Genomic DNA, 27,382 nt, shown 5'->3' on the forward strand with positions numbered 1-27,382 from the left:
GGTGAAGGCAGCCTAGGTCTCCATAACTTGGACGGTGGATGAGTAAAGTGTGTATCAGGTTTTGTGGTAAATACTTAATGTGCGTTATCTCATCTTTTCTTCAAAACAGCCCTAAGACTATGGGACTTTTAATAGCATCCCATTTTACAGACAATAAAACGGAAACTGTGCTTCCATACACACAAACGGCAGCTTATTTTCTGGTTCACTCTCCTTAGTGTTCGGACGAGGATACTGGGGTTCAGGGGCTCAGCAGCGTGCCAGGTCTCCCAGACGTTACGTCTCGCGCTGAGGTCTGCGCGATCTTCATGCTTCCGGACCCGGGCGGCCTCGCGCTTGGGCCGTCAGCACCGCGGACAGCGCCAGCGGGGCAGGGCTGGGCGGGGCGTCCACCGGGACGTCACGACGCGCGGAGTCTCCCGGGCGCGCGCCGCGTCACGTGACCCGGGTAATTGGTACCGCGCGCCGCACATCACCTGCACGCCGCCCCCTGACCCGCAGCCTCCGGACCGCGTTGCCGCGCGGACCCCCGCCGGCCCGGTGAGCGCAGCGGCCCCTCGCCTCCAGGTCCCTGTGCCTCTTCCTCTCCCGCTGTCTAGGGGGTGGCCACCCTGCTCCCGTCTCCTGGGTCCTGGGGCGCTGCTGCCCACAGCCCTGAGCCGGGCCCCGGGAAGCGGGAGGAGGTGTGAGCATGACCTTGGCTCCGCCATTGTCTGGCCGCGGCCTCCGCAAAGACCCCCAGCCCTTCGCGTGCATCCAACCCTGCGAGTGCAGTATTTTGTAAAGGAGCGACGCTCTAACGGTGGGGTTTCAGGCATCAGCGTGGGTTCTCATCAGACTACAGACTGTCCATGCTGCCTTTCGCGGCGTGGGGAGGGGCCTGCTGCTCCTCTCGAGCTGTGGAGAGCGGCGCTGGGAATAGGGAGGGTCCAGCATTATATGCCTGCTGGGACACGCAGGCAGCATCGAAGTCTCAGGACCTCATGGTGGGCAGAGCCCTTATAGATGGTTTTAACCACGGTTTCCGTTCACAGATGGGAGAACTGAGGCTCTGAGAGAGGAAAGACTGATCAGAGGTCGCAGTCAGCCTGGGACCTGCTTCTCCCTTCCCTAGGGAAATGTGGGGGGGAGGGGGTGACCCTGAGGGCCCAGCATGGTGCTGTGATGCCCCTCTACCATGAACTTGGCGGCCCCTGCAGCCCCTCTGCACACATCCGGTAGCTTCTTGGAACAGGCCGCATGTACCTTTGTACTTTCCCCACCTTTGGGCTTTAAGCTCAGGCCCTCCATCTCTACCAAGGAAATAAGCACACCCTGCTCCTACCCTGCTTCCTACCTCAGACTCTGCCGCAGTGGCCTTCTCTTGGGTTCAGTAAACTAGAATTGGGGTTTATTCCTGAGAACTCCCCCACCCCTAATTCCCAGAATGTGGGGCCAGAGTGGGCCTGGAGGAGCGTGAGTCCAGGCTCTGCTTCTGCCCAGCTTCAAGATCTGGGGGAGGATCTGTTAACTGATCTCTACAATGGGCATATTGCAGAGCGGTCCTCACCAGGGCAGTGCTGATAGGGCCTTGCATGTGGGAATCTTAGTGGCCAGGAATGTCTGCAGTTGTTATGCTTCTAGGGGTGGGGCATGGGGATGGTACTGACCTTGTCCCCAAGAGCTGCCCAGAGCAACCTGCCTGTTAGTCCGCTGTAGGATGGGCTGGGTAGAGGGTGTGGAGGGTGCCTGACCTGAACTCAGGAATTCCCTTTCACCTGTGTAGGCAGGACCTGGCAGGGCTGGCTGGGGCCTTGGCTCCAGCTACTGAGGTTGACTCTGTCCCCAGCCCTCCAGGGCTCCTGAGTCCTCGAGCCCTGCTGGGTTTGGGGCAGGGGCGGCTGGCCAGCTGCCTTCCTGTCAGGCCGGGTGAAGTCCACGGCAGTGTCCGGTGGCTGCACAGATCATTCAGGGTTTGTAAAACACAGTGTTCCTACACCAGGCCAGGCTGGACACAGCCCGTGGGGGTGGGGAGGGTGCCAGCAGAGAGAGCTGGCTGTAGCCATTGGAAAGAGCACTGTCCTTAAGAGGAGCCTCGGTTTACATCATGACTCTGCAGTGAGGAGGGCACAGGTCCCCAAACCATGCAAAACCCCATCACTCACCAGCTTAGCCTCTCTGTGCCTCAGTTTCCCAATTTGTAAAATGAGGCTAATCCAAGTGCCCACCTCTTGAGATTGTTGAGAATGTTAGATGAGTTCAGTTGCTGCCCCAGAATCAGTGCTCACTAATTGTCCTCTTATTTTTATTCCTGTGTTGGATGGTCTTGGTGTCTGGTTTCCTTCGTCCTAGCATGGGGATGATAGAACTTCCCCATTGGGTTGTTTAGATTCTTCTGATGTCCCAAGCCAGTAGCTCCTGAGCCCTGTGGCCATTGGGCTGGGGGTAACAGCCTCGTATTTGCCCAGGCCTCAGGGACAGTCAGGGTTAGAGCAGGGGTTGGAACCCTGGCCCTCTGACCCCAGAGCCCAGGCCTTGAGCCGCCACCCAGCACCTGGAGAGGTGCCACTCCAGGGGGACCAGCTCCTAGCAGCCCTCCCTGTAGGGCCTGGCATCACTGGCTGGTGGGGCTGGGCATGTAGCCGAAAGTTTTTGGGTTTGAGCATATGGGAAGGAAGCGTGGGGCACTCGGGCCTCAGGTTCCAGCCAAACCCACCTCGTTCCTCCCTGCAGTGGAATATATATTTGCTTTTGAATTTTCCTTTGTTCAGACTTGCTGCTGATTGCCCTGAGGAGCCCACCCCCTTCCCCTTGCCTCGTGTGAGTTTGGAGGGAAAGAGGGCTGAGGCAAGCTAGGAGGGCTGGCCCTGCCCTGCCTTGGGGCCCGACCCCTTGTAGAAGAGAAAGTCCAGCCAGGAGGTTCTGGCGGCTTGGTTAGGCTGGTGAGGGTGGTGGTGGTAGTGCCCTGTTGGCTGGGCACACCTGGGCCCAGGGGCATTGACTCAGGACCAGGCCCAGGCAGAAAGGCACACTTTCTGGGAGTGAGTTGCACAAGGGGGAGCAGGCCCTCCTGCCTCCATAGCCCCTGGTGGGTTGGTTCTGGACAGATGGGCATTAGTGAGTATTCGGAGGGAGCTGTGTCTGTGTCTGGGCAGTGCTGGGGCAGAGGAGGGGGCTCTGCTCTCAGTGTGGGGCAGAGGGCAGGGTGGAGGAGCAGAGGTTCTAAGAGGAGGCTCTTCTCTTAGAAAGTCAGTCCTCTGAGGGGAGGAGGAAGCCTCCCCACCCCCCCGTGTGAAAGAAAGCTTGTTATTCAGGCATTTCCTCTGAGAAAAAGCAGGTGACAATAGTGGGGTATTCTGTTTCTCTCCAGTCTGAGTGGGCTTCCAGCCTGTACATACCCCCTGAGCTGTCAGCCATCCTGAGTGGTGCTGGTCCTGAGCGTAAGCTCTGGTCAGGGTGTGGGGGCGAGAGGGTGGCTGCGGCCGCGAGCTCAGCTGGGCACGAGGCCTGCCGCTGGTCAGCCCCTCACCGTTCCCCAGTGCCCTTTCCTTCTCTGGACGTCAGTCCTCCTCAGTGTGAAGTGGGGCCCATGTCATTGACCTCCTGGCCTAGGAGGGCGCTCGGGGTCGATACCACAGTCAGGGGAAGTCACTGGTCACTTTTGGGTTAGTGACTGGGGACCCAACGGTGCTGTAGGCCTCCCAAGAGAGCGTAGCTCAGCCGGTCCCCTTTCTTCTTGCTTTTTCCTGACTGGGCATGGCACACCCAGCCCCTGGAGGACTCCTCTGCCCAAGTTCAGGGTGGTCAGGATGGCTGGCTGATTGTCCCACTCACCTGTATCCGGTCGCTGCCGATCCCAAGGCCAGCTGCCTGGTAGGCCCTACAAATGCCACGTGAGTGGACAAGTGGCCGCCAGAGCCTGCTTCCGTCCTGGTCCTGTGGGTTTATGCCTCTCCCTTATTGCCTGTGTCCAGAATGAGTCAGCTGAGGCTGCTGCCATCCCGGCTTGGAGCACAGACCTCAAGGCTCCTGGCCCCACATGGCGTCCAGAGGCTCAGCTGGTGCAGTAGATCATCTGGGCCACCCGCCGCCTTCCCAAGCAGCAAAGTTGGAGGCAGCTCCAGTTACATGGAAGAGATGTACTTCGCCTGGTTGGAAAACCCACAGAGTGTCCACAAGGTCAGCACCACCACCCTGCCCTCTGTGTGGGAGGGGGGCTCCTGGGGCCAGGCTTGGGGAGGGGCGGGGGGAGAAGCAGCTGGCCTGCTGTGCGATCTCCGGCAGGTTTCGTTCCCTCTCAAGTCCTGTGTCTTTGTTGGTGAAAGAGCCTGGTCTGCATATTGAGTGAGGAAAGTCCGTTGCTTTCCTGCTGCTGGACCAGCCAGTGGGTGGTGGTCTGGCTTGAGAAGCCCTGACAATGCCCTGTTCAGCCACACCTGGTCTGAGACCTGCCCTTGCCCCCTTTGTGATGCTGTGCTGTCTCCAGATGGCCCCTTGTTATGTAGTTAGGAGCATAAATGTTTATGTATGTATTGAGCTAATAGAATAAATAACCGCTGATGGTGGAAAAAAAAAAAAAAAGAAAAGTCAGGTGCCAGGGTGAAAAGTGAAGCTGCTCTCCCTCCTTCACTTACACTCCTCAGAGGAAAGTAATACATTCACATGATCCAAAAACAAAAAGTATGAATTTCTACAGTGAAAAGACTCCTTCCCAATCCATCCCCTCTCTGCTCAGCTCCTACCTCTCTGTCCCTCATTCTAGTCTTAGTTTCTTCTGTATCTATTCATAGAGTTTCTTTAGGCAAACATTGCAAACCACATTCTGGATTCCCCTCTTTACAAAAAAATAATATGGAACAGCAACTGTTTTGCCCCAGGCTTTTTTCACTCAGCGCTTATCTCCAGGATTTTTCCACATCAGTACCTCAGGAGCTTCGTTCTTTTTCTCAGCTGTGTAGTATTCCACTATCTGGATGGATGCATCACATCCGTCCCCAGGGAGGCATCTGCCTCATTTCATTTCAGTCTCTGGCTGTCGTGACTGGTGCTGCAGTGTACATGAATCTTGCATGGGTGCAGCTAACTGGTAGGATAAATTCCCCACAGCGGAATGGTCGGTCAGGGCATCTGTGTGTGTCATTTTGATGGGTATTGCCAAGTTGCTTTCCACGGGGCTCATACCACCTATTCCCCCACCAGTCTTGCATGAGAGGGTGCAGAAGAAAGCACGGTTATATGTGTTCTACCGGATCATGGAGATGCTGGTGCATATGCCCATCTGCTTACTGCTTCTGCACGCACAGTAGCAAACCGTATATCCTCCTCTTCTGCTTTGCTCACTTTACAACGTATCTTGGCAATTCTTCCACATCTACAATAATAAATGCACCTTATTTTTTTTAAGACTACATAATTTTCCAGAATCTAAATTTACCATCAGTTTCCTATTGATCTACCACGTAGATTGTTTTTTCCATTGTCATTTTTATCAACTGCCCCGCAGGGAGCATCCTTCTACATCTAGGCACATTTGTCCAGTACATCTGTAAATTACTGGCAGTGGAATTGCTAGTTCAAAACATACATTCATTTAAAGTGTTGAGGGCCTGCCGACCAAATTGCCCTCCACGAAGGCTACCTCCAACCCGCAGTGTGTGAGGACATGTTTCTCCTAGGGGTAGAAGCCCCTTGGTCACAATTTATGACCTTCCCCTACTCCCTGCCAAGCTGGGTCCTGGAGAGGTCTGGGATCTAGGTAGGGGGCCTAGGCTGGTTGAGAGGGGTCTTCTCAGCAGGCTCCAGGAAGGTCCTGAGAGCTACAGTGGTGGAGGAACACCACTGCCCCCCGGGCCCCCAGCTTGGGCCACCCCCCTACTCCTCCCAGACCCTCACCGGGCTCTTTTCTTGCTTGTTCCCCTGCCCAGTCCTGGGACAGCTTCTTCCGGAAAGCCAGCAAGGAAGCCCCGTATGGCCTGTCTCAGCCCCAGGCCCCTTCTGTCATCCCTGAGAGCAGGCCGGCAGTCTCGAGCTGGACTAAGACCAGCAAGCTGGTGGAGGACCACCTGGCTGTGCAGTCCCTGATCCGGGCCTACCAGGTGAGCGGCTGGACTGGCTTCTTGGGTGTGGCCAGGTGCTTACAGCGGGAAGGCCAGCTCAGATCCGGTGTCATCTCAGAGAGCCCTTCTCCGAGTCCTCTATTGGTGCCTCTGGCCCCTCCTCCTGCTCTTTGTCATGTTGCCGTTCATATCACTTACCTTCGCCCTGTAATTTTTGCACAGACTGATTTGTTTGTGGTCTTTCTCACGGAGTGTTGTCTGTCTTCCCACCACTGTGCCCAAGTACCTAGAAGAGTACTTAGTGAACGATCGGTTTCAGTGAGTGTCAAATGAAAGGTGAGGAGATTGATCCTTGTTAATGTCTGTTTTCTCCTTGACAAACCATTTCAGGAGGACAGGGACTGGTATACAGCAAGTGCTTAACTATTGTTTGTGGAACCAGTTCAGTAAGCAGCTCCCCCCCTACCAGCTGCTCTGTCCTGGAGACTCAGGTCCCCTTGCTGGGTCTCCAGGCTGGGCCCCTGCTCTGTCAGAGTCCTAATGATGTTCCATATGCTTGATCTTGACTGCACAGGACTAATTAGAGGGCTGCTCTGGGTGTTCACGCCATACAAAAGGTAATCACTTGAGATCTCTCTGGGAAACAGTGGCAGAAGCTATTTCCTAAGAGAAACTTGTCTCAGAGACACTCAGAAGGAGGGATGAGGGCATCCCGCGGCCCTTGGCAGAGACTTCATGGGAGAGTGCCTCAAGCCAATGCAGGAATGGGGAGTGGGGTGGGGGAGCTTAGCAAATGGAAACAGTGCTTTGCCTCTGCAGGAGGCCCTGCGTGGGATGGCAGCTACCTTCCCTGTGCTGGGGCGGAAGAGGAAGGGTGGGCAGGACCGGGCTCCCTCCGTGGCCTTGGGACCTGTGGATCGTGGGCCACCTGCGAGCAAACAGCAGTTGTGGTAATTATGTTCTTGGCTGGCTAAATTGACTTTGAAAATGAAGAACAAGGAATATAAAACTATGTGAAATACAAGGTAACATTCCGAGAGCTGCCTGAGGGCCTTAGCTTCTAAGCACCATTCCCAACTCTTTACTGCGCTTTGTTCTTTCATGACCCAAGACCCAGCCCTTGAGCCCTTCCAGTAGGGTGGTCTCTGGATTCAGGCGTGTTATTCTGTTCTTGTATGGTAAAAAATCTGCCCAATGGTGGGCCTGACAGCGACCACCCCCCCAGGGTGGATGGGGTGGACTACAGCCCCTCTCAGGCCCGTTGGAGGCTGAGCCCCGGGTTGGATCATCTGCACACCATACTGATAAAAAAAAAAAAAAACCCATGTTGTTTCTTACGGATGTTTTCAAGCATATAAAAGAAAAGTTGTGTCGGGTACCCCACCCCCATCAGTACAGGGCCAGTCTTGATTCATCTGTCACCCACCTCTGGCTCCAGGCACAGTCCACTGGTTATTTTGAAGCAAGTCCCAGGCATCATATTTCATTCATTGAACATCTCAGCACACATTTCCAGAGATAAAGGCGCCTTAAAAAGTATACAAATATCCCACGTTAGCATTATCGCACCTGCGCATGGCAGTCATCCTTATTGTCATCAAGGACCCAGTTGGTATTCATGTTGGCCTGTTTGTCTTAGGATTTCTTTTTACTGCTTGTTTGAATCAGGATCTAAGTAAAGCCACAGGTTGTGATAAGTTGACATGGCTTTTAAGTCTCTTGTACACCACTCCATGGGTTCTTCTTGATTTCTTTTTGTGTTCCTTGCCGTGTGTGTGTTTTGTGTGTGTGTGGGGGGGTGTGTGTGTGTGTGTGTAAGAAACCAGGTTGTTTGTCCTACAGACTTTTCTTGAGTCTGGATTTTGCTGACTGTGTCCCCAAGGTGTCCCTTCATCTGTCCCTGTGTCCCATGTCATTTCTGTAAATTGGTAGTTAGATCCAGATGCTTGATCCAATAAGGACTTGATTTTCTTGTTGTTGTACAATCAGTTTCCTGGTGGTGATGGGCACTTCAGGGGATAATTATTTCCTGGACACATTAAATCACTGAGTGGTAAAAATGGTGATATTCTAATTCTGTCTTTCTTTGTTTATTACCTGAAATACTTCTATCAGGAGAAACTTCCCTTTGTCAGCTCTGTTTATCCTGAGGTACAAATTGTATAGGAAAGGCAGGATCAAGGCTTAATTTTTCTTTTACTGACGGGTTTTCAAAATGAAGACATGGTTCCCCAGCATCCTCCAAAAGATGGCCAATAAAGGTTTTTCTTAGTTGGTATGCATGCATGCATTTAAACATCTTTGATGAGTTTCAGTCTGTTACAGGTGTTATCCTTACCGTTGCTCAAAATGTGTCCCGATTGGCAGCCCCAGTGGTGTTTGAGCACCCCTTCGCTCCCTGGTAGGACAGGATGCTTTGAGCTCATCTTGTACATTTCTGACCAGCCAGTTCTCCAGGGAGCGGGGAAGTGTTCACTGCTCTTGGTTTGGTCATGATTTCTTGGCTCTTCCAGTGGTTAGAGCCAGGAAATACATATCTTTTTAAAAAAAAGATACCGTACTCTATGGGTTTATGCTGACGCTTCTGTGTATGTCAAATGCAGGACTTAGGGTTTGTCCCTGACCTCATCAGTCTTTTTGTTTTTTTTTTCAAGTTCAGGTTTTCTTTCTTTTTTTTTTTTAACATTTTTTATTGAGTTATAGACATTTTACAATGTTGTGTCAAATTCCAGTGTAGAGCACAATTTTTCAGTTATACATGAACATGCATATATTCATTGTCACATTTTTTTTACCGTGAGCTACCACAAGATCTTGTATATATTTCCCTGTGCTATACAGTATAATCTTGTTTATCTGTTCTGCATGTGCCTGTCAGTATCTACAAATTTTGAAATCCCAGTCTGTCCCTTCCCACCCCCACCCCCTTGGCAACCACAAGTTTGTATTCTATGTCTGTAAGTCTGCTTCTGTTTTGTATTTATGTCCTTTTTTTTTTAGATTCCACAAATGAGCGGTATCATATGGTATTTTTCTTTCTCTTTCTGGCTTACTTCACTTAGAACGACATTCTCCAGGGACATCCATGTTGACCTCATCAGTCTTACACCATCTCTTTTTAAATATTCCAAAAATAGAGGTTCCCAAAGGCAACAATACAATGACTTCTTTGATTTTCCCACAATCCCCACACGACAGTCTTAGAATACAATTCTGATACTACCACCGCTGATTAGTAATAGAAATGAATTTATGATCTTTTTATTCCTGCAGTTCTGTTTGTCTTTGGGGACTATTCTGTTAGTCAATTGGAACAGTTCCTCTCTGTGTAGTCATGCCAGCAGATGGATGCATTAATTCATTTGTTTTGTCTTACTTTCAATTTTTAATACTTAATTTTGTTTTATAGTGATATAAAATATTACTAAGATCCGAAAGTCGAATCTTCAAGGCAAGGTATATTCTTAAAAGTCTAGCGTCTAGCCCTGCCCTTCTACCCTATTTCATCCTTTCCCCATAGATAATAATTTTCTTACTTTATGGCATTCTTATTTTATTATTTATTCTTCTAAAGCATATATTCATTTGGATTTATGCAAATATGTATGAATATATGCAAATATAGATGTTTACCTCTCTCTTCCCTTTCTTAGATAATGGGCAATTTACCACACGTACTTTTCTATCATTTGATTTTTTTTGCTTAAAACTATTTTGTGGAGACAACCTCATAGCAGCAGTTAGGGATTTTCTTCATTCCTTTTAGCAGCTCGGTAGTATTCCCTGTGTGGATTTCCCAAACCCATATGCCAGTCTCCTGTTGATGGACATTTGGGAAGTTTCTAGAATTTTCCGATTACTAATAGTACCGTAGTAACTACTTTTGTGTGTGCATTCTTTCCTATTTTTGAAAGCTGCATGTTGTACTTTTAAACGGAATTGAGCTCCTGCCACCTCAATGGCTATGGTGGGGTTCAGGGGCAACTTCAGGGCCTGGATGCTGGAGACAGGTGGAAACTTGAAACTGCTTTCAAGGGAAGTGGGGACCAGTGCCCAGAATCTCCCTCTTGGTGAGGGTCTGTCCAGCTGTGTCCCAGCCCTACCCTGAGCTTTTCTCCTTCTCCAGATCCGGGGCCACCATGTGGCCCAGCTGGACCCCCTGGGCATTCTGGACGCAGACCTGGACTCCTTTGTGCCCTCAGACTTAATCACAACCATCGATAAATTGGGTGAGAGTCGGTACCCTTTCCCATTGCCCTGGCAACCCCAGAGCCAGTGTGTGCCTGTGTCCAGTGAGGGGCTGTGAGCCTGTAGTGCCTCCGAGTCCTGGGGTTCAGCAAGCTGCCTAGGAGGCTTCTTTCTGGCCCTTGCCCATCTACTGCATGGTGTCCCTTCAAGAGATGTCTTCCCGTTTTCCCTGGCTGGTGCACCACGGTTAGTAAGCAGGAGATACCTGTCCCGGCCCACCCTTGTGGCGGCAAGCTTGGCTCTGACTCTGGTGCCCTGTGCCCTGCAGGCAGAGGACCCTTGAGCTTTAGGCTGGACCTGGCAGGAGGGTGCTGGGGGCACTGTGGGGGAGGTCAGGGGATACTGCTGGGCCCCACCTGGGCCTGAGCTCCCCATCTCCTCTCTACTGCCCGGGGCTCTGCTGGGTGCACCTCTCCAGCCTTTTACGACCTGCGGGAGGCTGACCTGGATAAGGAATTCCAGCTGCCCACAACTACCTTTATTGGGGGCTCCGAACACACCCTTTCTCTGCGCGAGATCATTCGGCGTCTGGAGGTGAGTGCAGGCAGGTGTGTCGGGCACACCTGAGGCAGCTCTCTGTGGGCATTAGAGGGGAGGGAGGGCTCTGCCTTCTTTGTCCCAGATACCAAGGCAGTCAGTCCTCTTCCTGACTCCTAGTGAAGTGTCCCCCTGTCCCCCCAGAGCACATACTGCCAGCACATCGGTCTGGAGTTCATGTTCATCAATGACGTGGAGCAGTGCCAGTGGATCCGACAGAAGTTCGAGACCCCTGGCGTGATGCAGTTCTCCAGCGAGGAGAAGCGGACCCTGCTGGCGCGGCTGGTGCGCTCCATGAGGTCAGGCCCTCAGCACCGCCCCGGGAAGCCCAAGTGGCTAGCGGGTGCTGCTCCAGGGTGGTACGAGATGTCCCAGGCTCTGGCTAAGAAACTGGGAGGGTGCTTGGTAAGGGAAGGCAGGGCTGGATGGGGCTCCAGGAGAACACGTCCCCGAGTGACGGTGGAAGTGGCAGAAAGTGGCTATGGGAATGTTTGGGCAGAGCGATGTCCCCGCGTGGAGTGAGTGTAGCAGCGGCTGCCTGCAGGTGGGCACTGCTGGGCTCTGCCCACGGACTTCGCCGAAGCTGGGTCTGCCCAGGACCACAGGGGCCTGGAGGAGCACCTGGCCTAGCTGCTGGGTGCAGAGTGGATCCCTGAGCAGTGACGTGTGGGCTGGAATTTGAGCTGAGCCATGCTGAGGTCTTTGGGGCATCGTGAGAGAGCCCCAGTACATATGTGGGTGGGAGGGCAGAGGGCTGGGAGCAGTGGAATGGCTAGTTGCAGCAGTTTGACTGGAAGGGGGAGAGAGGGTGGTAGCTGGGAATGGGTGCAGGTGGCGGTCTCTGGTTAATCTGGGAGGACCCTTTGGCCTCCTCCTACCGACCTGTGCTCCTTGCTGGTGGGGGCATCGTGGTGTCGGTACCAGGTCCTGGTCTGTGCACAGAGAAGTGGCTCCGCAGCTTCCCTTGTCCTGGCATCCTGCCACAAGCCCTCCAGAGCTGCCCCCGTGAGCCCTAGCCTCTCCACCTGTCCCCTTCCCTCCCAAGCAGGTTTGAAGACTTCCTGGCCCGGAAGTGGTCCTCAGAGAAGCGGTTTGGCCTGGAGGGCTGTGAGGTCATGATTCCTGCCCTCAAGACCATCATCGACAAGTCCAGTGAGATGGGGATTGAGAATGTCATCCTGGGAATGCCACACAGGTGGGCCCCTCCCCCTGTCCCTGCCTCAGCCTTGTGCTTTCTCTCCAGGCCCAGCAAGCTGAGGTGGATCAGGGGCCATCTGGGGTGGGGGGCGATGAAAATCAAAGCAAGGGTGTTGGTGGTAGAGACAAAGAGGTCCAGAAAGTTCTCAGAGTCCCTGGGTACTGGCTTGCTCATCACAGAAAGAGCCAAGCACCTGCAGCATCCAGATGCAGTGTGAGGATGTCCCCACCCTATGGGGCTTTGCCTCTCAGACTCTGTGCTCTGAGGGGCCCAGAAGTGTCCGGGGTCTGGTCAGAGGGTCAGGCAGAGCTGGCACTGAGGTCTGAGGGCATGGGCACACATGGCTTGGGTAGAACTGTGGGAGGGGATGGTGTCGGGCAGCTCTGGGACTGTGTGGTGGTGCTCGGCAGGCTGTCAGCCTGAGGACAGCTCTGAGAGCCCAGAGCTGCTCTAGGCCAGGCCTCCATAGTGGCGGAGGGGCCTCTGAGGCTGGAGGGCCTTGCTCCAGGGAGCCGTTGTCACACAGCTCCTGTGGCTCCGCCCAGCCCTGTCCCTGCAGAGCAGGAGAGAGGCCCATGGGAAGAAGGCTGTCCTTCTGTCCCAGGGCCATGAGGGGCTGAGGTCAGGCCAGGGTGTGTGTGCGGGCCTGGGGCTGGCATCTACTGGCAGGCCATGGAGGGCGAGTTCGGAGTCATGCCCTGTGCCCTCATCAGGCTGGAGTCCACCCCAAAATAGATTGCCTCCTGATGGGAAGAAAGTTCGGCTGGGCTGGACAATCCCTGGTCCCCAGCTGCTTTCCTCCCCCACCCTCCCTTCAGACCAGATCCTCTGGACAGGTCCTCTGGTGGGTCCTGATCTTCGGGGCAGTCCAGGCCCCTCCTCCCCATCCTGCTTCATGGCACCGCTGGGCTGGGGTGGGGAGCCGTGTGTGAGCAGCTGTGATGCGTTAGCAGATTGGGGTCAAGGTGCTGGGTTGGGCACAGCTTTTGGGTCAGGGATTGGGGGAGTGGATACGCTGCCCTGAGGCTGGGGGGCTCCCTGCTCACCAGGGCTTACTGAGTCTGAGACAGGCAGGGACATCTGCCTGCCCCGGGGGAGCTGGCTGGCTGGGACCGCTCACATGCCTTATAAGATGGAGACAGGATGAGAGGGCTCCTGGGGCTCTACCTGGGAGGGGCAGTCCCCCCCTCAGTCCCCCTGCTGGTCCTGATAGGTCCCAGGTAGGCAGGGAGCATGGTTATGCTAGGGCCTGTTGGGGGGTGGGAGTGGGGGGCGGCCTCTGAGCCAAGTGAGAGCCCCGCCCCTCTGGCTCCAGGGGCAGGCTGAACGTGCTGGCCAACGTCATCCGCAAGGACCTGGAGCAGATCTTCTGCCAGTTTGACCCCAAACTGGAGGCAGCAGACGAGGTGGGTGCCAAGCTAAGGCTCCAGAGCCCCTGGGGAACTGGTTATTTGGGAGGTAGACTGGGGGAAGGGCTGGGCTGGGGGAGCTTGCAGGCTCAGAGAGACCTTGAGATGGACAGACATGCAGAGGAGTGGGAGAGAGGCTGGGGTGCCTGCGTGAGGTCCCTGAGGCATTTTGGAGCAAGTGCTATGGTCTCTGATACCTGGGAGAGCCCTGGAAAAATCTGGGCCAACCTCCCTGTCTCCAGCTAGGGAAACTGAGGCCCAGAGAGGTGCAGGAAGTGCCCGAGTTACTTGCTTCAGCTCCTGGGGCCATGCCTCTGTGCCCAGTGTCCTGTCCACCAGCCTGGAAGGGCTGCCTCACTCACTTGTTTGCCTTGGGCAATAGGTTGGTTTCCTGTGCCCACTGATGAGCAGAGGAGACATTCTTCTGACCACGCCCCCTTCCTGCACACATACATGTCACGTGTGCCTCACACCCCAAGGCCTCTGCCCACGCAGGCCCCTCAGCCCAGGAAGTCTTCCTCTCTCCTCTGCTCTCTGCCTTGTTCACTCTTGCCTGTCTCCCCTTTTGGTGGCTTACAGGTCCTCCAGGCAACGAATCTGTCACTCCCTCCACTATGCCTCCTTTGCTCACAGAACCACCTCTGCTCTGGCCTTCTCTGTTGTGTGTGTGTGTGTGTTCCCCTTCAGGCTGGTAGCAGGGTGAGGTCAGGGGCCTCATCCCTGAAGCCCTGGCACCCATCACAGGTACATGGTTTGTAAAAATAAATCACATTAAGTGACTACTCTAGCGTCATCCAGCACATTCAACCAGAGCAGGACTAGAATCCACATCTGCTGGCTCCCAGCCCAGAATCTTTCTGCCATTCATGTTCGTTTTGCTCAAGTACCTTAATCTCTGTGAGCCTCTGTGTGCCTTTCTATAAAATGGGGATAAAAATCTCCTGCCCCCCGAATGGTTGTACAGAATCAGAGATGACGTGTATGTAAACCGTAAAACCTGGCCAAAGGATACTTCTAAAATTTTTACTTTTTTTTTAATTGAAAGAAAAATAAGAGCATCATTTGAAAAAAGATAATACAATGAGAGTAGGTTTCCCCCATGAGACCTCTTTCCTGCTCCTCAGAGGCTCCACTGTGGTGTTTTTTTTACTTATTCACGGCAGGTACTGGGGATTGAACCCAGGACCTTGTGTAGCATGCACTTTACCACTGAGCTATTACCCTCCCCCACAACCGTGGTCAGTTTTTGTGTTGTGTGTCCTTCCAGAAATGTTCCACGTACTATAAACGCATGGATTTGTCCAGAACAGCCTTATTTGGAAAAGACCAGAGGAACAGCTTGCGATGCTGCCGGGCACCTTGCTGGTTTCACTTAATGAGCTATCACTGTTCCGTAGCAGCATGTGGAGCTCTCCAAGCTCCAGGTCCCCCTCTGGCTTCTGCTGTCTCCTGTTGATGGGCATTAGGTGGTGGAATGAGTATCTTTGCACACGTGTGTGAGTGCATTTTTAGAGGGTATCTGAGAAACGCAGTGGCTGGAGCTGAGAGGGCAGGACTGAATTACTCTCTTAAGAGCTTGCAGACATCAGTGAGCCCACCCACCTGTGGGCGAGGTTCCCAGCCCCCCGGCTTCCCTTACTCTGTCGAACCTTTCTGCCTTTGCCAATGCGATTGGTCCAAAAGTGACTGCATCTGAACATATTTCTTTGTGACGAATTTGAGTATCTTTTCCCTTGTTTTTAAGCCATGTAATCTTTTTCTGTAAATTCCTCTTACTGGCTTTTGCTCATTTTTCTGTGGGGATTTTGAGCTTTATCTTACTGATTTGTTAAAGTGCTTTATATATTGAAGGAGTTAGCCCTTTGGCTGTATTTGTCTGATAAATATGTTTCTCAGCTTTATTTTTTTCTCTCAAATACTGTGCGTGGATCTGCTTCCCCCATAACAAATTTATTAAGTTTTAACTGTCTTATCCTTTATGGCCTCTGGGGTTTGTACATTGCTTAGAAAGGCTTTCCTGACTCCAAGATCGGAAAATATGTCATGTTTTCCCCAATGCGGTGGCTTTGTCTGCTGTGTGTACATTTTTAGCTACTTCAGGATAAAGAGTTAGGTAGAGGTCCTGCTCCAGTGTTTGCGCAGAGGCCTGACCAGCGGCCTCAACACCAATTGGGAGCCGCCCTTCATTTCTCTGCTTTCCCTGAGGCTGGCCGGCCCCTCCCCTTCTCTGCCGTCTTGGATGGGGAGAGGATGATGCGGAGGGGCTCTGATGAGGGAGTGGCTGGTCCAGCCTTCCAGCCAAGGCCCAGGGGAACCCACCTGCCTTTATCAGGCCAGCCTGGAGGGCAAGGAGGGCAGTGTGCCAGGATGGGGGTGGGGGGTGGGGGGGATGCTGGCGTGAGTCAGGGACAACACAGCCCTCCCCAAGGAGCAGAATCCAGGGGATGTCCCAGCCCCGCTGTGGGCCTGCGTGTCTGGGATGGGAATGGGGGTGGGGGCAGGTCCATAACGGCCCACCTCAACCTTCAGGGCTCTGGAGACGTCAAATATCACCTCGGCATGTACCACGAGAGAATCAACCGAGTCACAAACAGGAACATCACTCTGTCGCTTGTGGCCAACCCCTCCCACCTGGAAGCCGTGGACCCCGTGGTACAGGGGAAGACGAAGGCAGAGCAGTTCTACCGTGGGGATGCCCAGGGCAGGAAGGTGAGTGTGCCTGGGTCCTGGGGGAGGGGTTCTGAGGGGTGGGCCCTGAATCTCCAAGGTACAGGGGGCGGGCGGGGTTCCGAGGGGGCGGACCCTGAATCTCTGTGGTGCAGGGGGCGGGGCCAGGCTGTACAGGCTGGGGCAGTGGGGCTCCTCCTGGCTGCCGTTCGGCCCCACAGGTCATGTCCATCCTGGTCCACGGAGATGCCGCCTTTGCCGGCCAAGGGGTGGTCTATGAGACCTTCCACCTGAGTGACCTGCCCTCTTACACCACCAATGGCACTGTGCACGTGGTCGTCAACAACCAGGTGAGTGCTGGACCATCAGTGTTGTCCATCCCTGAGATCCAGGCAGCACTTTGAGGGGAAGAGCGAGATGGCCCTAGTTCTGATCCCACTGCTCTGCCACTTCCCAGGGGGACTTCAGGCAGGATGCTGGATCTCCAGCCTCGGTTTCCTGGTCTGAAATCGGGAGGTGTACACATCTGTGTGTATGCTGTAGGTGATACAGCTGTAAAGACAGAGGAAGATGGCTGTGACCAGCACCTAGCACAGAGGCTGGACATGTAACTAAATGCTGCCTTTGGCTCCACGTGACCCAGTCAGTCTTAGACCACAACTCTTACAACCTATGCTGTTAAGGCAGCTGTGGTTAATGCCAGCCCTTCATCTAAACCTATAAAGCCCTGGGTTAACTGCTTTACTCTCATTACATCATTTAGTCTTCACAGAATAACCCCGTGAGTTAGTGAGCCCTTTTAATAGGAAACCAAGGCTTTGGGAATTTAAATACCTGGCCCGGATTGTACAGTTAGTAACTGGCGGGGCTGGGCTTCACCCCGGCTCGCTCTCCGCACTCCCACTGTATAGAAATGATGGCAGGAGGAAGAGCAGACACAACTCCCATGGTGTTAACTACCATCCCTGTGGGACCTGCTGCTGTGTCTGATTTGGGGGCTGTCTGCTGTTACCCTGTCCTGTCCTGGGCACACCTTATGGGCCTGGAGGCAAAGAATCCCTGGCCCCATGGCCCTCTGGTCACCCATCCAGCTCTCAGTGCCTCCTGCTCCGCAGATTGGCTTCACCACAGACCCCCGGATGGCCCGCTCCTCCCCGTACCCCACCGACGTGGCCCGTGTGGTCAACGCACCCATTTTCCACGTGAACGCGGATGACCCAGAGGCCGTGATATATGTGTGCAGCGTGGCGGCTGAGTGGAGGAACACCTTTAATAAAGATGTCGTGGTGGATCTGGTAGGTCTGGGGGTGCTGGATGCTCTGGGTCTGTAGCATCTTTGGCAGTTGGGGCTGGGTGGCAGGTTTAGTACTGCTGAGGGCAGTCTTTGCAGAGGCTTGGGGGCGAGGCGTTCAGTGATGGGTGGTAGTTGGGGCTTTGGAGGCTTTGAAGGGTGTGGCCTGCCAGATGTGCCCAGTTGTGCAGTGACTGCAACAGCCACACCGCCTGGGCGCAAGGACCGAGCCCCCTTCCCCCTCTGCCCCTGCAGGTCTGTTACCGCCGGCGCGGCCACAATGAGATGGATGAGCCCATGTTCACGCAGCCACTCATGTACAAGCAGATCCACAGACAGGTGCCCGTGCTGAAGAAGTATGCCGACAAGCTCATAGCCGAGGGCACGGTCACCCTGCAGGAATTCGAGGTGGGCCTCATCAGGGTGTGGGGTCAGCCTTGCTGGAGCCAAGACCCTGGGGTGGCTGCTGATGTTACTGGCCCTGTGCTGGGCACTGGAGATTTAAAGAAGCAGCCAGTATGGTCCTTGTCCCCAGGAGCCTCCAGTTATCAAGGTGGCCAGGGGACCAAGAACATTTACAGCCTGGTGAAATGCAGCAGATGCTGCGATGCCATGGAAGCCCAGCCTCAGGCAGGAGTCCCAGAAGGCTTCCTGTAGGAGGTGGCCCTGAGCTGGGTTTGTCCCCACAGTTATCTGGAGATGTATTGGTCCTCTCACCTTTAGGGAGCTCTGAGAGCAAGGACTGTGAGTCTTCCCTAGGTTCCCCCAAGTCCCTTGCTGAGTGGAATCCCCTTGAACTCTGAGACTTTGCCTTCTGGCCGTAAGGCCCCTGTAGGCCAGTGGGCAGAGAGTTCCTCTAGAGTGTGGTGAGAGGGACCAGGGGTTATGAGTCTGGGTTGACCCAACTTCTGGCTACCCCAGGAATCACTGCCTCAATCCATGCCTTCACCCTGATTTCAGGAAGAAATCGCCAAATATGACCGGATCTGTGAGGAGGCATATGGCAGGTCCAAGGATAAAAAGATCTTGCATATTAAGCACTGGCTGGACTCCCCCTGGCCTGGTGAGTGAGCAGCATGCGGCTGAGAGGGGTTTGCCCGGGCCTTGGGCAGTGGCCCTGGGGCCAGGACTGCAGTGGCCCTGGGTGCAGGCTGTCGCTTTCTGGCCCAGAGGCTGTGGGCTCTGTCCCTGAGCCCTCTGATGCTGTGTGCAGCTGACTCCTGCAGGTGGGGTGGGCCCAGGAAGCAGGGGATGGCATCGCCCTCAGAGTACATGTGACCAGCTGTCCCCTGGAAAAGGAGGGCTGAGCCAGGGAGGGTGGACAGCCAGGTGGAGAGAGCCCTGGAGGAGGGGTGCTCAGCGGGCCTCTCTGGGGCGGAGCGAGGTGGCTGTGACGCTGGGCCCAGGGCAGAGCCTTGCAGGTTCCCACCGGAGGATGTTGAGTAGGTGTCGGAGCTTGAGCTGCGACTGTGAGCTGTCCCAGGTCCCCAGGATGGGTGCAGAGTTTGAGTGCCATTGGTGTTAGGGAAGTGGCTGGCCCCGAGTCCTGGGGAGACAGGCTGACCCTGGGGTCTGAGGCCCCACTGCCCCCAAAAGTCACAGAGCCTCTGCCCTCTCAGGCTTCTTCAGTGTGGACGGGGAGCCCAAGAGCATGACATGCCCAGCCACGGGGGTTCCTGAGGACGTGCTGACCCACATCGGCGAAGTGGCCAGCTCTGTGCCCCTGGAGGACTTTAAGATCCACACAGGTGAGGTCGATGGGTGGGCTCCAGTGTGGGTTGCTGTCCCAGACCTGATACCTTGTCCGAAGGGAGATGGCGTCAGGCGTCCGGGGGCCTGGCCTGCATCCCCCTTAGTCCTGGGCGGGTCAGCTGAGCTCTCAGAGACATCTTCGTGCCCTGTGAGGTGCCTGTGACCCCAGCTCCTCTCAGGGCAAATATATGCGGATGCCACGCTCCCAGCTGGATGCCGGTGACCAGGCGTATGTGGGACACCTTGTATTTTCCCCAGGTCTTTGCCAGGGGCCGCCCTGGATCACGCAGCAGGAGAGCAGGGAAGCAAGGGCTTCCCATGGAGGGGGCGGTTGGGTCCAGAATGTCAGAGGGCAGGAGTGCTGGGCTTGGATGGATGACAGAGGGCCACCCTGGGCTAGTGGGGGCTCATTAGCTGCACCTCTTGGCCAGGGCCATTGTGGCCTCTGCTCAGGCAGCCTGGAGGGCCCCTGTGGTGGTTGCGGGGCACCTGTGCACCCTTGACCAGCCTGTGGGAGTTCCAAGAGGATTCCTCCACATGTGCCTGGAGGCCCAAGTGTCTTGGGGCACTGGCTGTGTGTACATCACAGTGGGTCTGCGGGTGTAGGGCCAACAGGAGCCCAGCCTGAGCCGGGTGCCTGGGCTTAAACCCAAGTACCTTTATAGCTGTTTGATTGTGAGTCAGTGACCTCCCTCTTCTGAGCCTCAGTCTTCTCATCTGGAGGGTGGGTACCCCTCTAAGTTGGCACCTCTCCCGTGGGGTTGAGAAATGTAACCAACAGTGCATGTGGCCAGTATGTGCACATGGCAGATGCTCCCCTAGAGGCATCTGCTCCTTCCTGCAGGGAGGGAGGCTGGTGGGATTGCGGGCTCTGGCCAGCCCTTCATCTCGGCTAGAGGGGGAGTGCTGGAGGAAGGGGGCCTGGCGCTGGGCCTCCTGTGTCCTGCAGGGCCCTGCTCTGTGGGAGGGGTGTACATTGAGTCTGTATACACCTGGCTTAGGTCTTGGGGCCATGGCTGTCCCAGGCAGGTGGCTAGGCCCCTGCGCCCCTCAGGCTAGCCCTTCCCTACCTCAGGCCTCTCTCGCATCCTGCGGGGCCGCGCAGACTTGACCAGGATGCGGACCGTGGACTGGGCGCTGGCAGAGTACATGGCCTTCGGCTCCCTGCTCAAGGAGGGTATCCATGTGCGGCTCAGCGGGCAGGACGTGGAGAGGGGCACGTTCAGGTGAGGGCTGTGGGGCTTTCTCTCTGTCCCCACCAGGCAAGCATGGAGAGCTGATGGCTTGGCCCAAGCTGTTGGTTGATGTCAAGCCTTGTGGTCATCTATGGTCCTCAAGATCTTTTTTTTTCCTTTGGTGAACTACTGTCAAGCCAGCTCCCTGCTACCATCTTGCTTGCTTGCTGTTGAGTTTTAAGTCCAGACTTTACACTTGTCACTTATCCCTGTCACATTTCCTCTGTTTTGGATCCTGACTGGGTCACTGCTATGTTATGTGAGTCATGAAGTATGGCTTCCAGGATTCAATGGGCCATCTTTCCCTTGTCCCAGTCATTCATCACTGCTGGCCCTGCTCCAGCCAGGGCACAGGGGTCCTCCTCCCTGCACCCTGAGCTGCATGTCAGTCCTCATGAGGCTTGAGGTTCACCCAGGGGGCCCCCCTTAGTCGCATTTCCTCCCTTCTGGGAGGAAGAGGCAAGCTGGTAAAGGGACTAGCAGGTTGGGCAGGGGAAATGCCCCTGGGGTGTGGCCTCCTAGGGACTCAGACTCTACCTAGCATCCTGGAGGTCGGCAGGGCAGATCTCATCAGGTCCCTTCTGTAGGTGAGAAGCTAAGACTCTCATGTCTGTGCTCCAAGACCCCCAGGGCACAGTGTGAGGGTACCAGTGGGAGGGGAGGATGCCTGGGGGAGGAACCAGATCACTCTGGCTTTCTTGGTGTCACCATCTGGTGGGACTCTGCCAGGTGTCCTGGCACAGTGATGGAGGCTTGCCTGCCTCCTGCTGCCTGGACCACCTACTCTACGTGAGCAAGTGTCAGCCCACCGGCCTCTCCTCCCTTCCCGGTCTGTCTCTCTCCAGTCACCGGCACCATGTTCTCCACGACCAGGAAGTGGACCGGAGGACGTGTGTCCCGATGAACCACCTCTGGCCTGACCAGGCCCCTTACACTGTGTGCAACAGCTCTCTCTCGGAGTATGGAGTCCTGGGTGGGTCAGAACTCTGTCTGCCGGTCGGGGGACCAGAGAGGGCCTTGCACCTCCGGGTGTCCTGTCTTTCTTGTTTTGACCACAGACTGGGTCTGGGGCTGGGAGGGGCCGAAGAGGCTCAGAGGCCCCTGGGTGGACCTGGGTCCTGGGCGGCCCTGAGGAACAGTGGTTGGGCTGCTCCCACTTGAGGCCACAAGGGAGATGAGGTCCTATCTCAATTAGTCCCTCAGAGAGCCCAGTTGGGGGCACTCTTGCCTGTGGGGGCTCTGGATATCAGAGCCTGTGCCTGGGCACCAGTGGGCCCAGACAGAAAACCCCACAGAGCCCACTGTGGGATGCTGCCACTGACTGGCCCTGAGCCTGGCTGGCCACCTCCATGTTCCTGACCCCTGTATCGCCCTCTCCCTGCTCCCACACCCAGCAGCCCTGTCTCGAGGGCCCCTCTCTAGGCTCCCCTGACTGGCCCCTTACCCTCCTGGCTGGACCTTTAGCTGGCCCGCTTCCTCCCTCTGCCTCTTCCCAGACTGGCCACCCCTTCTGGGGCGTTGCCTCTGGGGCTGTCCCTTCCCCTTCCTCTTAGCAGCCCTGCATATATTTTGGGGGGCTCCTTGGCAGATGGTCCCTGCTACCTCCCCAGAGTACCTTTGGACTTGGCTCCTGGTCTAGATAAGGCTGAAGTTAGCCATGTGTGAGGTTGGGGTGGAAGGTAGCATCTCTGGGCATGTTGCCAGCTGCCAGGAAAGGAGATCCTGGCCTTGGAGCCCTAAGGGTCCCCGGGTTCTTCTGGCCAGCTGGGCAGGACGGGCGGAGTGGGGAGGGTGTATGAGGAAGGGCTGGGTCTGACCAGAGCCACTGCCACTTGGTGCCAGTGTGTGGCCACTTCTAGCTCAGTATCTTCTGTTTAGGCTTTGAGCTGGGCTACGCCATGGCCAGCCCCAACGCCCTGGTCCTCTGGGAGGCCCAGTTTGGTGACTTCCACAACACGGCCCAGTGCATCATCGACCAGTTCATCAGCACGGGTCAGGCCAAGTGGGTGCGGCACAACGGCATCGTGCTGCTGCTGCCCCACGGCATGGAGGGCATGGTGAGGACCGCGGTGGTGATGGGGGCCACGGTGGTGACGGGGGCCATGGTGGTGATGGGGGCTGGGTGGGCTCTGGCCAGCCTGGGAGGGGCTGGGTGGACCCTTGGCTGCTTGCAGGGGTGGGGGTGGGGTTTGCCCCTTCCAGTCCCCTCCAACCACATGGGTCCTCAGGGTGGGACCTGCGTGTGTCTGTGTGACCACTGGTGAAGGTGACAACACTATTGTTCCAGCAACAGATGTAACTGATGTGTCTGAGTGTGGCTTTGTGCTAGGCTCTGTTTACAACCCTCTCTGTGTAGTAACTCTTCCAACCCTTATGATAACTTAAGGAGGTCGATCCTGTTCCTACTTTCCAGAGGAGGAACTGAGGCACAGAGAGGTGGAGTAGCTTGCCCAAGGTCACACAGCTCGGAACTGAGATTTGAACCTATGTTGCATGGTTGCCTGTCCTCTGGTTGCCTCCTTGGGGACTGGCCTGTGCAGCCACACGTGGGGAGAAGTGGGGATGTGCAGGCCAGTGGGGGAGAGAAGGGAGGAGCAGCCCATCATGGGATACTGCCCTGCTGGGTGCGCCGCCGACCAGGTGGGGGATGGGAGGGACCGTGGTGGCTGCAGGGGCTGCATGGAGTGAGGCGGGCCGGGCCGCTGCTCAGCTGCCATGGATGTCCCTGCGGGCCTGCTCAGCTTGGTCCGAGCATCCGGTCAGGGACTGATCACTGTTGCTCAGAGCCAGGTCTCGCTGTGCTGAGCACTTTACACGCCGCCTATCATCCTGTGTGGGGTCCTGTGTAGAACTGTGTCTGGCACATAGCAGACGCTCAGTGAATGGCCACTGCTGTAGGTTAGAATGTTCTAGAGAAAGAGCGTCTTAACTTGGCCTTTTTGCTTCTTCCTTCTGCCCCACATGTTCACACATGTGCCGGCTCCGGTTGGGTCCTCCTCTGAGGATACCCTCCCTACTCTTGTCCCACATTCCTGGTTCTTTTCTGTGGTTCAGACTCCACAGTGAGGGCATCTTCTCCAAGAAGCCCTCCAGACTCTCCCCTGAGTCCTGGGTCCCTGTCCTGTGTGACAGGTCTCCAATCCCCCCAGACACTGGCCTGCCTGGGCCATCTGGCATTTGCTTTCAGGGCCCGGAGCACTCCTCAGCAAGGCCCGAGAGGTTCCTGCAGATGAGCAACGATGACTCGGACGCCTACCCCGTGAGTGCTGCCTGTCCGCCCGCCCACCCTTCCCCGGGACCGGGCCGCACCCTGCTCTGCCCAGCAAGGCCAGGGCGTGGGTGCCACAGGTGGGCCTTCTCCCAGCCACACCCCGTCCCTCCAGGCATTCACCCAGGACTTCGAGGTGAGACAGCTCTACGACTGCAACTGGATCGTGGTTAACTGCTCCACGCCGGCCAGCTACTTCCACGTGCTGCGTCGCCAGATCCTCCTGCCCTTCCGCAAGCCGGTGAGCCGCCTGCCTCGGCCGTCACTGTAACAGCGCAGGGGCCAAGGGCAGGGAGCCCCGGCCAGGCGCGGCAGGCAGCTGCCAGCTGGGCATGTTTCCCTTCTAGCTGATCATCTTTACACCCAAATCTCTGCTGAGACACCCAGAGGCCAAGTCCAGCTTTGACCAAATGGTATCTGGTAAGTGCCTGGTCATGTTAGGGGGGCCTGGTGATGGGGAGGCCTGGTGGCCCATGGTGTGACCTCTGCTCCTGGGGCTCTTCCATCCTCATCTGTCTGTGGCTCTGCCGGCCCTGCAGCAGCTCCTGGCATGGTCCCCACCAGCAAGTGGGTTGGGAGGTTGGTGCAGCGGCCAGGTCGCTGGGCCTGCTTGGGTCACTTGGGCTAAGCACCAGGGCCAGAGGAGTGCACCGGGCCCCCGCCAAGCCTCGCAGCAGGGCCAGCCTGGCCACACTGGAAGAGCTTTGCGGCAGGAGGCTGGTGGAGGTCTGCCTGGTTCGTGGGACGCTGAGTATCCGTCATTCATCCATTGTCTTCACTTGTGAGCCAAACAGACATCACTGGCCCTGGCAACCCAGCACCCTCTCCAATAGCTCTCAGCCTCATTGATCTGGGAGTTGGAGGTCAGATAAACACTGGAAGGACCAGGTCTTGGAATTAAATGTGACCCAGTGGAGGGTCAGGAAGGGGCAGGTGTGGCGCCTTGAGACTTGGCAGAGCAGAGCTGTCTGGGAAAACGGTTCTGGGTAGTAGGGGGAGGGGCAGGGGCTGGCCAGGCGGACCTCAGCAGCATAGTCAGGGGCTCATCTTCACCTGTGTGTGTGGGCATCCCCTCAGGTGTGGCAGGTGGCTGAGCCAGCAGTTCAGAGCTGTGGCGTTGGGGCTGGACCACCCGGGCTGAGCACCTGGTGCTGGTGCAGCCTGTTAGCCAGTTATCCTCGTTGCCTCGGGGTCCTCACCTGGGATGCAGGGACCCTATGGTGGCTTCCTCAGAGGTTTTTGTAATGTGTGTAGTCTGGCGCCTAGCGCATAGCATGAGCTCAGGAAGGAAAGGGAGTGGAATGTGGAGATGGGGACTTGGCTTTGGGGCTGAGGGAGGAAGGAATGTGCAGGGTTTGCCTTCCAGCTTGCTGGGTGGGCTGATTGAGTGTGCCCAGGAGATGAGCAGGCCTGGGAGCAGGTTTGGGACAGACAGTGATGCTGTCTGATGGGGAGGTGACATCACCTTCTCTGTCCCCTCCAGGGCCTCTCCCTGTCATTTCCCCTCATTCTACCCATCACCCTAGACCTTGATGCTCCCAAGACCCAGGCTACAGCTGCTGTCTACACCCCTCGCCTGTGACATCTCAGGGTGTCCTCTGTCCCCTGCTCCGTTGTTTGGTTCAAGATGTTCCTATTGCAGCTGCAGATCTAGGTCTGGGGCTTGTCTCAGTGGCCAGAGAGAGCCTGGAGGTGCCAGGGACAGGGGCTTGATTCCCCAGCCACCCTGGCCCCTCTGGGAGCCGATGCCCCTGCCATGCCCTGCTGTCCCCCAGGGACCAGCTTCCAGCGGGTGATTCCTGAGGATGGGGCAGCGGCGCGGGCTCCTGAGCAGGTGCGGCGGCTCATCTTCTGCACGGGAAAGGTGTACTACGACCTGCTGAAGGAGCGGAGCGGCCAGGGCCTGGACGAGCAGGTGGCCGTCACGCGCCTGGAGCAGGTATACTCGAGCCCCGCACCCGCTCAGAGTGACGGGCGAGGCCACATCGCCAGCCGCCCGGCTCTGGGCAGTGCGCCCGGGCTGGGGCCGATGAGGGCAGCTGTGGCTGTTCTCCAGGGGGCCTGACCCCTTCCCTGACTGCGCTCTCCTTTCTCCCTGGCTGCCCCAGATCTCCCCGTTCCCCTTCGACCTGATCAAGCGAGAGGCGGAGAAGTACGCGGGCGCGGAGCTGGTGTGGTGCCAGGAGGAGCACAAGAACATGGGCTACTACGACTACATCAGCCCGCGCTTCATGACCATCCTGGGCCGGGCGCGGCCCATATGGTACAGAGCTGGGTGCCGGGGGGCCTGCCACCTACCCTGGCGTCTGCCCGAGGGGCTCTGTGAGCTTGAGACCCCATTCTGGCCCTGCCCTCCCCATCTGCTGTGTGACCCAGAACTGTCCACTGCCCTTCTCTGGGCTGCCTTGGAAACCGAGGAGTCAGACCCCATAGTCCCCGCTAGCACTGCGATCATCGGGGACAAAGTGGCTTCCCCATCAGGGATCCTCTTCAATTCCACCTCACAGAGAGTAAACCTCTGTGTTCGTTCTGCAGCCGGAACTGAACTAGAAAACCTCCTGCATGTCTCAGATCTCCTGCCTTTGATCTTAGGCCGGTGACTTAGTCCCTTGGAACCTCGGGCTCTTCATTTCTGCATCAGGATGATCAGGGTTAGGCCCCACACCATCCTGGGGTAGCAGTGAGGCCAGGCCCAGACCCCCCCACCCCACCCCTTAGCTTACCTCTTCTCCCTCAGGTATGTTGGCCGAGACCCAGCGGCGGCACCAGCCACGGGAAACAGGAATACTCACCTGGTGTCTCTGAAGAAGTTTCTAGATACTGCCTTCAATCTCCAGGCCTTTGAGGGCAAGACATTTTAGAGCCTGCTTGGGTCTTGCCGTGGGGTTCGTTGAGGACGCTGGGGACACTGGGGGCTGGCTGGTTCTCCTGCCCAGGAGAGGGGCTGTCAGGGGCCCCAGGATAAAACATACCCATGTGGTGATCAAGGCCAAAGAGTAGATATTGCCAACCAGGGTATCATGCCATCTTGTCCTTTGTTTCAGAACCTTTTAGGGCGGAGAAGGCCAGAGGGGTCTGACAAATGGGCTGTAGTTCTGGGCTGTTTCCCCAGGTGCCCTGGTCTCTCTGGAGTTTCTGTGTGGCTTCTCCGTCTGTGTCTTTCATGTCTCTGCAGACAGCCAGCTACCCGGGGGCCTGTATCTTTGGTCTCTCTCTCCCATCCTGGCAGATAGGGCTGTACACCTTGTCCTCATGCATCTGTAGATTCAAGAAATGTTCTCTTTTGTGCTCTTAGAAATAGAGGTTTTTTTTTTTTTTTTTTTTAGCAATAGCAACCAGGTGAAGCAAAACCATGCCAGGTGATTTATACATGCTCTGTTTTATGGGGCGTGTCACAATGAGACATGTCAGCTTCTGTGTGAAATACAGCTGCAGCTCACGTGTACCAAAGTAGAAAACCGAATAACAGAGAAATTAAAAAATGCATAAGAGAGATTTCCTGTTGTCATTTCATGTTGTAAAGTTGGGATAAGAGGCAGATGGCTGAGAGAGGTTAGGGAATGGGGAGAAAGGAGAACTAAACATGTAGGGAATAAAACATTTGCCTCCAGTGGACAGATTTTCCTCCGAGCACCAGGCGATGTTTGCACATCTGTTGGCATCTCCATTCTTCAGCCCTCTGTTGGTTTTGCGTCCCTGCAGCGCAGGAGGGATGTTTTGCTTTCCACAAATTATTTATTCA

General features: G+C 55.9%; 1 protein-coding gene across 2 annotated transcripts; it reads left to right on the forward strand.

Moving 5' to 3' along the window:
• The first annotated feature begins 399 nt into the window (after positions 1–399).
• Positions 400–27,135, forward strand: OGDHL (oxoglutarate dehydrogenase L). 2 transcript variants are annotated; one of them, XM_072971151.1, is made up of 23 exons: positions 400–540; positions 3,954–4,158; positions 5,904–6,074; positions 10,162–10,264; positions 10,702–10,817; positions 10,965–11,119; positions 11,869–12,015; positions 13,334–13,424; positions 15,957–16,136; positions 16,316–16,444; positions 17,210–17,389; positions 17,641–17,793; positions 18,346–18,448; positions 19,005–19,133; positions 20,213–20,363; positions 21,218–21,345; positions 22,251–22,429; positions 23,560–23,631; positions 23,756–23,881; positions 23,988–24,060; positions 25,416–25,579; positions 25,749–25,903; positions 26,378–27,135. In XM_072971151.1, the coding sequence occupies exons 2-23, from the start codon at positions 3,955–3,957 to the stop codon at positions 26,499–26,501; spliced, it is 3,033 nt and encodes a 1,010-aa protein (XP_072827252.1). In that variant the 5' UTR covers positions 400–540; position 3,954; the 3' UTR covers positions 26,502–27,135. The 2 variants fall into 2 exon arrangements, with proteins under 2 accessions (XP_072827252.1, XP_072827253.1); XM_072971152.1 differs by lacking the exon at positions 5,904–6,074.
• Positions 27,136–27,382: the final 247 nt, after the last annotated feature.

The sequence above is a fragment of the Vicugna pacos genome, chromosome 11, assembly GCF_048564905.1.
Source record: "Vicugna pacos chromosome 11, VicPac4, whole genome shotgun sequence".
NCBI classification, from domain to species: Eukaryota; Metazoa; Chordata; class Mammalia; order Artiodactyla; family Camelidae; genus Vicugna; species Vicugna pacos.

What these genes read in the sequence shown, in the direction of transcription:
- OGDHL (XM_072971151.1), top strand. Translation starts at nt 3,955, where the DNA reads ATGAGTCAGCTGAGGCTGCTGCCATCCCGGCTTGGAGCACAGACCTCA. An exon ending in ACCCACAGAGTGTCCACAAG is followed by an intron (nt 4,159 to 5,903) that starts GTCAGCACCACC and finishes TCCCCTGCCCAG; the next exon opens with TCCTGGGACAGCTTCTTCCG. An exon ending in GCTGGACTCCCCCTGGCCTG is followed by an intron (nt 18,449 to 19,004) that starts GTGAGTGAGCAG and finishes CTGCCCTCTCAG; the next exon opens with GCTTCTTCAGTGTGGACGGG.